Genomic DNA, 11,299 nt, shown 5'->3' with positions numbered 1-11,299 from the left:
GGGCCTAACACGAGCTTCCATCAACCCACAGCCCAAGCGCGGCACTTTCGTCCCGTGTAGCTGATCATCTCCACAAACGTGCATTCGGTCAGCCGTCTGCTGCGCATTGGGGCAAGCGCCACAGATGACTGTTCGAGACCACCAAACATGAAACATTGCCGGGGTATGATACAAGCGCAGTAAACAAGCTTTGCGCGAGCCATGAACGGCGTTTCGAACCCATTGGGATTGACGAGAAATCAAGATGACGTGCATGCGAAGTTCTCTTAAAAGCTGAGAGCATGGAGAATTTAGTCGATATGTGTTCGAACCTCTCCGCGACCCAATGCGGCTGCGTTTTCGCAAATGAAGTACGACATACGATCGTGAGATCCGGGGCGGATCGGCAGCGTTCATTTATTGTTAGTTTTCGCAGGTCCTTTTCTCCGCGCCGCAGATATTGTGGGAAATGGGACTTAATAGATCGACCCTGGGGTCATGCGCAAGCGCATGTGCGCATCCTACTCATATCTTCATATACCTTCGACACCTCGGTCGTAGGCTCTCCTACACTTCTCCGTTTACTCTTTCCAACTTTCAATTCCAACTCTAGTCACTCATTCCTGTTGATCAGATTGCTACTTTGAAATGCACTTCTCTTCGCTCCTCGTGGCGGCCGTTGCGGTTCTGCCCGCCACTGTTTTCGGTCAGCTTTCCGGCGGTGTTGGACCCCTGACTACGCATGCTGCTAAGACCAAAGTCAAGACCTGCAGTGTCTTGGACTTTGGTGGCAAGGCTGATCAAAGCACCGATATTGGTCCCGCTCTTCTAAAGGCTTTTGCAGCCTGCAAGACTGGTGGTACAGTCGTTGTCCCTGCCGGCAACTATGCTATGGCAACGTGGGCTACGTTTGAAGGCGGCAAGGCTTGGGCACTGCAGCTTGATGGTGTCATCTTCCGTACCGGTACCGACGCGGGTAATATGCTGTTCATCCGCAATGCGAACGATTTCGAGATGTTCAGCAGCACCGGCAAGGGAGCTATTCAGGGCAGGTGATGTCACATGATTCTCAGGACGAAGTGACTGACCTATCTATCAGGTCTTGGATTTAAAGATCACGTAAATGGCAAGCGCGATGGCGCCCGTCTCTTGCGTGTCGAGAAGACCAACAACTTCTCCGTTCACGATATCATTCTCGTCGACGCACCCATGTTCCACTTCGTCATGAACACCGTCACCAACGGCGAGGCCTACAACATGGCTATTCGCGGTGGAGACTGGGGCGGTCTCGACGGCGTCGACGTCATTGGCACCAATGTCTGGATCCACGATGTATGGTCCCTCCACCACGCCCGATCTATTGCAGTCTTCTTACTGACATGCATAGATCATGGTCACTAACAAAGACGAATGTGTCACCGTAAAATCGCCCTCCTCCAACGTCCTCGTGGAAAACATCTACTGCAACTGGTCCGGCGGATGCGCCATAGGCTCACTCGGCGCTGCTACAGCAATCTCGAAGATCCAGTACAAGAACGTCTACACCTGGAATTCGAACCAGATGATGATGATCAAGTCCAATGGCGGCAGCGGCTTCGTCGAGGACGTGGTGTTTGAGAACTTCATCGGTCACGGCAACGCGTACGCCTTCGACATCGACCAGTTCTGGGCGTCCACGAGTACCGTTGCCGGTAACGGTGTGCAGTTGACCAACATCACGGCGAAGAACTGGCGGGGCGCGCAGGCCAACGGCGCTCAGCGTGGGCCGGTCAAGGTCGTGTGTGCCGATGCAGCGCCCTGCACTGAAATCGATGTGAGCGATATCCAGATGTGGACCGAGATTGGCAACAAGAACGTGAACCTGTGCCGCTCAGGCCATGGCACAGGCGCGTGTTTGAAGAGTGGTACGGGTTCGTATGCGCAGATCACACAGACTGTTACTATTGCGCCCACAGCGTTTTCGGCTGCCACCATGGCGGGTGATTTGAAGACTGCATTTGGTACTGCCAGCAGCATTCCCATTCCCACTCTGCCGGCTAGCTACTACCCCAACACGCCTCCAATCAGTAGGGCTCCATAGATGAGTTTATAGTGCCGTGGGGTGTCGCAGGAGGTTTCTTGTATATATATCGACTTTGAGAGCGGTAACCCGTAGCAAATGATCAGGTACTACCTCAAGGTGTTCATAGATTTCACCGATTGCCGCCAGTGATATTCCCGGTGCAGTACCGATAGTTGATCAGTATTATTGCATGTATATCTCATCCATTTCAACATTTTCCGATGCTCTCCCTGCTTTGCAGTCCCTCTGTACCTCCAAAGTTTCTACACAGGTCACTCACCGTTCAGCTACAACTCCATGTGCTCTTTAAATCCACAAGTCCACTCATTCTGTGTCGGCAGCTTAGCTGTATTAGGGATATTACTGCTCTCCCGGAACTCAACGATCTGCCTCTTCCCCTCGTTATCCCTGATGACAGCAAACGCAGCATTAGTGAAATATATAGTCCGCTTTGCCAACCTATGCATACCGCCCGCCCATCCGATCATATACACAAAGCCACCCTTATCGCCATTCGCATTGGGTATACCCAGCGTATTGATAAACCCGTGCTGGAACGGCGCAAAACTCTCGCCCAGCGTTGCGTTGAAGCTGTGGTACAGATCCAGCGAGCCTTCGTAGTTGTAGTGCGTGTCGTTGAATGTGAACTTGATGTCCTTTGCGAGCGCAGCGTCGCGGATGATGGGCCAATTGCCGTTCTCGGGGTAGGGATAGAAGCCGTTAATTTGGCACTCAAGCCAGCTTGAGAGCTGGACGCTGGCATTCACGCTTGCTGATTCCGCGAGTGCGCAGGGGTTCTGTGTGTTGGGTTGGATGGTTTGACCGAGTGTGTTCTGAATATCGTCTACGTTGATTGCGATTGCGTTTGCTGTTGTCGCGAGACTGTATGCAGCAGCGACTACGTTGGGTTTAGCTCAGGCCATGTGGGTGGTCAGCGTTCAACATACGAAGCGAGGAAAGGATAAGCATTGCGAACGTCAATTTAGGGCACTTTGGAATGGTTTGGCTGAGTGAATATTGATTTTTTGGGCAACAGCGCTCGTGCATACAACAAACTTTGGGTTACTTGAGTGGCTTATATGTTGCATATGTAGTGGAGGAGGACCTGGGGAGGGACTTGGTGCCTTGCAGCCGCAGCTGAGGCTGAGCAACAGGAACGCTTGCCTAGCGCGGACGTAAGCACGGGGATAGCAACTAAATTGGACTATTTGCTGCATGCGGGCGACTAAAAACAACCTGGATTATGAGTGGGCCGAAATGTTGTTCGTCAATGTCGTAGGCGTGAATATCACCGGTAATGAGTGCGATTGGATCGGTGTGATACGAAGGAACAGAATATGCATCATAACTCGGGTAGGCAAAGGAGGCCGCCCACCTGAGCGGAGGTCCGCTGAGCTTGGAAATTGCGCAGCACTTGTTCGACCTGACTTAAGGTCCATGTTAGAGGCCTGCAGTGCTCATGCGACAAAACAAGAACAAGCAACTTATTTTACTATAGTATATAAATGTACAGATTGGGTGTACATCCAACAAAACGGATAACAACAGCCCGGCTGGCACAATCGGTAGCGCGTGAGACTCTTAATCTCAAGGTTGAGGGTTCGAGCCCCTCGTCGGGCTTTTCTTTTTTACACTCGGAATGGTCTCAATAGCTGTTGTGGCCGTCAATTCATCGGTTAGCGAGTTTTTGCTGTGGCTGGTGGTAGCAGGCTCATTCGGGGCTAGCGCCGATGAGACACGGATCACGTGCGCATGTACAAATGACGCATCCGACTGCTATTGATCTTGATGAGGGCTATGAAGGAGGGTCTGGATGCCTTCGTGTGGTGTTGACCCGCTGCGTATCGTGCAGCATGTTGGACTGTGCATGCAGTCACTTGCAGTCCTCCCCATTATCTGAGAGCAGCGACGTACCCAGCGGGGTTTGTGACTTCCACACCTCAAGCATCATACTTTTACAAGTACTGTCCGCGGACACGTTAATGGTCCTTCCATACACGTATTAACACGTTCGCGTTCATCACACCAGCTGCATGCACATCCGTGCTGCCTGTCACAACCTCTTAATGCCTCAGTCTCCTATCGGAGAACGAACTATCGGAGATCGTTGCTTGGAAAAACTGGCAGTGGCAGATGCAGCACCAGCCACCTGAAGGCCGGGATCTTCAAGATGAACCATGAAGACACACGAGACGACTGTATGAGAGGAGAGTATGATGAACAGTGAACTGTCGAAGAGATGACAATCGTGAGGCTGGTCGTCAGCGAATTGACAACATCACACTAGCTCGAACGCAGGTGCCCACATGAGAGCCACCAACCCCGACCCACTCCACAGCTCTTATCTACTACCACATCGCTAGCACGACGTCCTCAGGTCTCAATTTGCTGGCAGCTGTGTTGCAAAGGCCAGTGTTCCTAGGCCACAATGATCATCTGCTTTCTGCGCTCTGCCTGTTGCTGGCGATCTCAAAATAAATTGACTCTCACCAAACGCCACGCGAGCGGGGTGGGCCAATGTGCGGAGATGGAGTCTGGGGTACTTGTCGCTATTGGCCAACCACAGCACGGCGCGCTTACGGCGTATGGATACTCTTCTTCGGCAATCGCATCACGCATCACTGTAGGTATACCTCCTATCTGTCGTCAAGCGACAGGCCGCCAATTGTCTGGCCAGTTTGAATCGAGTACCGCAAGGCTATCCGGCACCGTCGAAGCGGGATGCACTTGCCTCTTTCGTACGACGCGCCGAGATCAAGATGGTCGGCCAGGCGCATCCAGGACGCTAGGCATTCCCCGCGGAACAACCTTGATGAGTAGCCTTAAGTGAGCGTCCTCCACGGTCAGACAGACATCCCGTCCCGAATCGGTCCTTTGTCCTCAAGGCACTGACCCTCTCAAGATGTCGTCTACCGCTATGCAAGGCGCCATACCGGGCACGATCCAGCTAATCGATGTCGACCATACGGTAGAAGCACGTCATACTGGGAATGGAGACATCGTCTTGCAGCCTACGCCTTCGAACCATCCAGATGATCCTCTTAACTGGACACCTCGCCGCAAGCTGCTTGCATTGATATGTCCGAATCTGTGGGTTGGGTCTGCTACGTGCTTTCATCAAGCTGATTGCCTTCCGCAGATACGTTTGGATGTGTGGTATTGCACAGTCGAGCATCTACTCCGTGATCGTCCCCCTCTCTGACGCGAATGGAATCTCAGTATCAACCCTGAACGAAGGCACCGGATTCATGTTTTTGCTCATTGGATGGAGTCAACTCTTCTGGCAGCCCTTTGCGCTCACATACGGAAAGCGTCTAGCATACTTGATCTCCATCCTTGGTGTCACAGGCATTACATTATGGAGTCCTCACGTCAAAAACAATGGCGAATGGATCGCAAGAAGCATCCTACTCGGTTTCTTCGGCAGCCCATATGATGCTCTGCCTGAAGTGTCTATCGCTGACATCTACTTCACTCATCAAAGAGGTACAGGTCTCAGCATCTACGCGTTCTGCGCTTTGGCTAGCAACTACTTCGCGCCTATCATCTCTGGCTTCATCTCGGAGCGACAAGGCTGGGAGTGGGTGTTCTACTGGCCCGCGATCTTCACGGGAACAACCTTCATCTTCCTGTTCTTCTTCTTGGAGGAAACAAACTACGACCGCGTTATTACTGGCACGGCCATTGTACCTGGTCGACAAGGCTCTGTCGACGATGTCGACAACCCCAAGGCTCAGCCACTATCAGCTATCCAAACCACTGCAAGCGAGGAGCTTCGCGTCACAGCAAAACCCAAGACTTTCACGCAGAAGCTCTCCCTCTGGAATCACTCCCAGAATGGTACCATGCTCAGCCATCTTCGCAGCATCACTCTCTATTTGACATGGCCCGTTGTTGTCTACACGGGCTTCTCAGCTGGCTCGTACCTAATATGGTTCAACATCCTTAACGCCACCGCATCGCTTATCCTCAGCGACACACCGTACTTCTGGGGCGCTGAAGCCGTCGGTCTTAGCTACTTTGCACCCATGATCGGCTGTGGTGTTGGCATGCTGGTTGCAGGTCATTTCAGCGATCATCTGACTATCAAGCTAGCGCGCCGCAATAAGGGTGTGTCAGAGGCCGAGTTCCGCTTGTATCCGTTCGTCATCTGCATGGTTATGGTGCCTGCGGCGGCGATTCTGTGGGGTGTCGGTGCGGCGCAGCAGATTCATTGGTTTGGTCTACTTGTAGCGATGGGCATGTTGGCTTTTACGACGTGTCTTGGCTTCACACTGAGCATCAACTATCTGATCGACAGCTATCCTGCTGTATGCGGAGATGCAATGGCGGCCACAATCATCACCAGAGATACCATGATGTTTGCTGTCAGCTATGCGTGAGTCATGTTTCTTTTCCTTTTGGAGCTGGACTAACACTTGTGCAGGATCACCCCCTGGATTGAGAGTATGGGCTACCGGAACTGCTTCATCACCGCTGCCTTTGTTGGTCTGGCATGCGTATCAACATTCTTGATCATGGCCAAATGCGGCAAAGGTCTGCGCAAGAGGAGCGCAGAAAAGTACTGGAGCATTGTTGGCGCTGGCGGTGGCCACTAGGAATAGCCCCACGATCCAGAGTACCTTGTCATCAAGCCCACCTCCCATCTACATCACCCCTCGATGTCAGATTCTCCAAACCTCCCAACGGCCCAAGACTAGGCGGTACATCCTCCGGCTGTGTACCCCACGCACTTTCGCTTGCGCCCAGTGTCAATTCCAACACACCGCCGTTCAGGAAGAAACTATGCGTGATCCAGTTCCTCGTATACTGCACCCCATCCAGCGTTGCACTCTGAATATAAATACTCTCGTACGTCGGGTCGAAGTTCACATTCCGAATCGTCGCCGTGTTGCCTGTCTGCTGGTTCCGAATATTCACCTCCTCGAAGAACGGCGGCGTAATGAAATACACATCCTGCCCGGCATTGGGATACAATCCCATCATGACGAGCGCTTCAAAGCTGCCCATAGCGCCGGAATCGTCGTTGCCGGGGATGCCGGCGACCGTGTCGTTGAACAGGCTGGGGACGTACTGGTGTGCGCGCTCTGCGCTCTTGGCGGGGCGGCCGGCGTAGTGGTACAGGTACAGGTTGAGGAAGGCTTGTTCGTCGCCGACGTACAGGATGCCGGATTCGTGCAGCCAGTCTAGGCGCTTGGTGAATGTCTCGGGTCCTCCAAGGGTGGAGATGAGAGACGCCATGTCGCCCGGCACGTAGAACGTGTACAGCCACACGGGCCCTTCATAGGTCTCGCCACCTGCAGGGTTGAGATAGCACCCTGTGAAATTGAAGAGCGGGGAGCAGTAGATCGGGTCTTGGAACCCGAATGTGCCGTTTAGGTAGCGCGGCTGCAGGAAGCCGGTGAAGTTTGTGTCGACCCCGTTGACGATGCTGCGTTGGGCGGGATTGAACATGTTTCTCCAATTACCACTGCGTTGAAGATACTTCGCTGCATCATCGAGATGTCCCATCGCACGCGCCAAAGTGCTGATGGCGAAGTCGTTGTACGCATATTCGACGGTGCGGGAGATGGAGCGGGTCTCCAGTCCCGTCCCATCGGTGTCCAGGTTCTCGGTTGGAATGTACCCAAGACTCTTCCAGGATGCCAGGCCCCCGCGACCTTCCAGATTCCAGTCTGGAGACTCGACTTCAGCGTCTTTGACAACGGCTTCGTACGCGAGGGTCCAGTCTATACCCGAGGTTATGTTCTTCAGATATGCGTCCACGAGCACAATATCAGCATTCGAACCGCCCTGCGTGAACCCCTTGCACATGCTCATGCGGCAGTCGGGAAGGTAGCCGGTGTGTTTGTATATACTCAGCAGACTGCGCACCATGAGAGTTTGGCTGTGTGGATCGAGGATCGTAATGAGCGGGTGAATGCTGCGGAACGAGTCCCAGATACAGTAGTAGGAGTCGTAGTACGGTTCGCCGTCGTTCCAGAAGGGATTCTCGTTTGTGTAGTCTTGTGGGGATATCATAGAGCGGTATATACCGCTCCAGAATGCGCGGAGGATAACCTCGTCGACTCCGCCATCATTGAGTGTGATGACGGAGAATTTCTCGTCCCACGCGGCTGCAGCGGAGGCAGCGATATCGCCGAAGTTGCTGTCAGGGATCTCGCGCTCGGCGTTTGCGCAGGCTTGTGCTTCGCTGATGAAGCTCATGCCCACTCGGGCGAGGATCTGGTTGGCATATCGCGGCTGCTCGAACTGTACCCAGCCTCCAGCGGGAGTATCACTCGGTGTTTGTCGACTATCTCCAGGCTTGATCTTGAGGCTTGTAACTTGCTGTGAGGCGCGCGAGTTGGACCATACGCCCGCGTCTTTGACTGTTGCACCGTCGAAGTCCAGACAGAAGTAAGATTGATACGTTCCGCTTCCGAAGGATGGCGAAAACCGTCCACCTCCTGTAATTCGTCCATTGTCGGGGTACACTGTGATATTGGCCTCGCTTCTTGTCTGTGGAAGATCGGTAAGGTCGACCAAGATATGCGGGTTAAGCGTCGTGTTTGCAGTGGTAGCAGCATCCGGAAACGTGAACCTGTACAAAGCCGTGTGATTCGTGACTGTCATCTCCGTCCTGATATTGCTAGTCATGGTCACGTCAAAGTACCCCGGTCGTCCATTTGCGCTTCCTTGCTGGCGAGGTGTTGCGCGCTGCCAGAGCGTGTACTTGCACGCGTTGATGTCGTCGTTCGGGCATCCTGACTGGGGGAAGATGGGGAAGTTGCCGAGAGATGCCGAGCCACCGGTGCCGCTATCGTGCATGTGCGAGAATCCATAGATCGGGCTGTTATCTGATGAGAAGCCTCCTTGATTCTCGCCGCCGTAGGTGTCAGCTCCGGCTTTGGCCATGCCTGCTTGCTATCAGCTGTTGTTGGTAGACGAGACGAGACGACCTACCGAAAGGCAGGGTTGCACCGGGGAAGACATGTCCTAGGGGAGTCAATATTTCAATGCGGTGTAAGCTGTGTGTTCTCTCTGACCTCCGTTAGTAGTCCCGATCAGTGGGTTCACATAAATCTTCGGCGATTTGCCTCGTGCATCCGGCTGAACTTGAGCATCAACACATCCTGTCAAGAACAGGCACGCGGCCAGAACGGCATTATCACGCGCGGGTGGTCTCATTGTCGAATTACCAGATTAAAGAAATAATGTGACATGACTGCACGCGTGGATTTCGCCTGTATATATGGCCGCTCATTCCTACCCTCTTGGCATGACACGATGTAACTTCCGCTCGCATCCTTCGGATCAGGCACCTGCAAGTTGAACATCGTGCCCAGACAGGGAATTTGCATATCGTTAAACCTGGCAGTATCGCTAGTGTTAAGGATTTGATGTAACCATATTGCGGAGTGGCGCGGGGTACATTGTTAGTGGCCGATCTGTATGGAAGACACGGGATACTTTCCTGACGGTGTGCATCTCTCAGGACTAGAACGTGGAATTGCTGGAGAGGATTTGTCGGCTGAAAGTGTGTTGGATTCCGTGCGCCTATGCTTGTATGGAGTTGAGGCGGCGCGTGTGAAGCTTATATTTACACAAGCATTTAGTACGGCTCGAAGCGCTTCTTGTCTCTCTTGTCTTTCTTGTCTCTCCGCTTCTCTTTTCGGTCCTTCTTTTCCTTCTTCTTCGGTCCGGCTCCTTCGTCGATGTCCATGGTCTCATCGGCAGATATTTCGGTCTTCCAAGCGCGAACCTGGCCGTCTTCGCCGACTGTGTACGTCGCCTGTGTCTGGTCGTACGTAAGCAGAGGTTCAAGCATATACCTGGATATATACTCACGTGTGTATCTGTGAACAGATCTCGCACAACCTCCTCGCCGTGTGCACCCGGCAGTCTGACGCTCTTCGTAAGGTCGTAGCCGTACTGCAACACACCTGCACCCTTGTATACTGGTACGAGATCGAGACGGCTCTCACTGTTCTTGTTAGCATACATCGGTCAGGCGTGATATCAAACGTGCTAACCTGTGCTTTCCTGCTGCAATTACCGGCTGGTTACCGACCCAATGCATCTTCACCAGATACTCGCAGCCCAGAGGCTCTCTCACATCGCCAAAGGCCTTTGGCGCCGGCTCCTCTTCCTCCTCTTTCTGACTCTGCAAAGCGTAGAAGCTCATTGTTTCGTCAGTACCGAGCGCGAATATTTCGGTGCTTGGGTACATGAACCCAGCATGGGCGATTGCAGATCCATGGTTCATGACCTGGTACAAGGCATCATCCTCATCAGCCTGTGATGTGTCGAAGATGTTCACAAGACCGTCCGTACTAGATGAGAGGAGTAGAGTTGGGTGATCCGGGTGTAGCTGGAGAGATGTAATGGTATCTGTGTGAGATTCCAGGAATGAGCGGAGAGGTGCTGATGTGTTGCGCTGGTCCCTGTGCAGTGTTAGACAACAGATAAGTCTGCTGCGGCGCTAACTCCGTACCAGACATAGACAGGCGACTCGTGAGCACCATCGTCAGGATTTTCGATACCGCAAGCCACGAAGTTGACTTCTGTGTTGCACACAAGTGCTGAGATTAGCTTGCTTGCTGCGCACCTGGTCAGTCGTGATTATGCCGCTCATCCACTGTCTTAAACATACGACTTTGGATCTCCATGACCTTTTCTCTGGTCCGCTTATCCCAATGCCTGATCAAGCCATCTCGTCCTGCAGTTGTTACAACATTGCTGTGCCCATCGTTACCCCTCTCCAGACAGGTGATGCTGTTGTTGGCGTTTTTGCGAACGTCGACCGTTCTCAAGTCTGGACTCAAGAAGCGCAACGAGTCATCGGATGCGATGATGGCAAGCTGATCTATCTTAGAGTAGGCGAGTGGACCTGTCCGTGCCGCGGTAGAGATGATCCTGTAGATGTACGAATTCGGCGGCAGCCCAATGTCAGAGCTGAAGAGCTGCTTTACCATCTGGAGAGAATGTCAAGGCGAGCCAGGAGATATGAGATCAAAAGCGTGATTGTCTTGTGGTGAAAGCTTAGAATCGATCGACGATGAGTGTGAACAGGAAAAGTTTTGCCGGCGAGAAGCGCGACCCTCGTTGCCAGCTCGTCACGTCGTGCTGTGGCAAGTTTATGATCCGAGCATTATGCACAGATGGCCACAGTGATCACAGCATACCTTTACTCGAACCTTGACGCGGCAGTACATGTGACATTGCGTTGCAAGTTGCGGGCACAATAATTGCACCGCTACGCAACCATCCAGCAAC

General features: G+C 53.0%; 5 protein-coding genes and 1 non-coding gene across 6 annotated transcripts; 3 read left to right on the top strand and 3 right to left on the bottom strand.

The window, feature by feature from the left end:
- The first annotated feature begins 316 nt into the window (after positions 1-316).
- Positions 317-2,526, top strand: M421DRAFT_420812 (glycoside hydrolase family 28 protein). Its single transcript, XM_033592605.1, has 3 exons — positions 317-1,027; positions 1,079-1,311; positions 1,367-2,526. The coding sequence occupies exons 1-3, from the start codon at positions 628-630 to the stop codon at positions 2,057-2,059; spliced, it is 1,326 nt and encodes a 441-aa protein (XP_033448517.1). The 5' UTR covers positions 317-627; the 3' UTR covers positions 2,060-2,526.
- Positions 2,177-3,085, bottom strand: M421DRAFT_420811 (uncharacterized protein). Its single transcript, XM_033592604.1, has 2 exons — positions 2,989-3,085; positions 2,177-2,939 (listed from the first exon to the last, which is right to left on the bottom strand). Exons 1-2 carry the CDS (start codon positions 3,008-3,010, stop codon positions 2,329-2,331), a joined length of 633 nt encoding a protein of 210 aa, XP_033448516.1. The 5' UTR covers positions 3,011-3,085; the 3' UTR covers positions 2,177-2,328.
- A 503-nt stretch (positions 3,086-3,588) lies between these two features.
- On the top strand, positions 3,589-3,661 carry M421DRAFT_t70. Its single transcript has one exon. It is a non-coding gene; the product is annotated as a tRNA-Lys (tRNA).
- A 1,297-nt stretch (positions 3,662-4,958) lies between these two features.
- M421DRAFT_101107 (MFS general substrate transporter) lies at positions 4,959-6,639 on the top strand (the record flags this gene model as incomplete). The annotated part of the gene is made up of 3 exons (XM_033586604.1): positions 4,959-5,131; positions 5,181-6,419; positions 6,468-6,639. The coding sequence occupies 3 exons, from the start codon at positions 4,959-4,961 to the stop codon at positions 6,637-6,639; spliced, it is 1,584 nt and encodes a 527-aa protein (XP_033448515.1).
- Positions 6,640-6,670: 31 nt separating this feature from the next.
- On the bottom strand, positions 6,671-9,211 carry M421DRAFT_63255 (glycoside hydrolase family 92 protein; the record flags this gene model as incomplete). Its single annotated transcript, XM_033596053.1, has 3 exons — positions 6,671-8,943; positions 8,987-9,019; positions 9,070-9,211. 3 exons carry the CDS (start codon positions 9,209-9,211, stop codon positions 6,671-6,673), a joined length of 2,448 nt encoding a protein of 815 aa, XP_033448514.1.
- A 424-nt stretch (positions 9,212-9,635) lies between these two features.
- On the bottom strand, positions 9,636-10,998 carry M421DRAFT_5321 (WD40 repeat-like protein; the record flags this gene model as incomplete). The annotated part of the gene is made up of 5 exons (XM_033595089.1): positions 9,636-9,821; positions 9,872-10,007; positions 10,057-10,467; positions 10,518-10,623; positions 10,677-10,998. The coding sequence occupies 5 exons, from the start codon at positions 10,996-10,998 to the stop codon at positions 9,636-9,638; spliced, it is 1,161 nt and encodes a 386-aa protein (XP_033448513.1).
- Positions 10,999-11,299: the final 301 nt, after the last annotated feature.

Source organism: Didymella exigua (genome assembly GCF_010094145.1).
Source record: "Didymella exigua CBS 183.55 unplaced genomic scaffold M421scaffold_14, whole genome shotgun sequence".
In the NCBI taxonomy this organism is placed as follows: Eukaryota; Fungi; Ascomycota; class Dothideomycetes; order Pleosporales; family Didymellaceae; genus Didymella; species Didymella exigua.
Note: the sequence above shows the minus strand (reverse complement) of the source record. Positions and strands in the feature narration are given on the sequence as shown.

Coding starts and splice junctions, on each gene's coding strand:
- M421DRAFT_420812 (XM_033592605.1), top strand. CDS start 628: ATGCACTTCTCTTCGCTCCTCGTGGCGGCCGTTGCGGTTCTGCCCGCC. Junction 1,028..1,078: donor CGGCAAGGGAGCTATTCAGG/GCAGGTGATGTC, acceptor CCTATCTATCAG/GTCTTGGATTTAAAGATCAC. Junction 1,312..1,366: donor CCAATGTCTGGATCCACGAT/GTATGGTCCCTC, acceptor TGACATGCATAG/ATCATGGTCACTAACAAAGA.
- M421DRAFT_420811 (XM_033592604.1), bottom strand. CDS start 3,010: ATGCTTATCCTTTCCTCGCTTC. Junction 2,940..2,988: donor GCTTATCCTTTCCTCGCTTC/GTATGTTGAACG, acceptor AACCCAACGTAG/TCGCTGCTGCATACAGTCTC.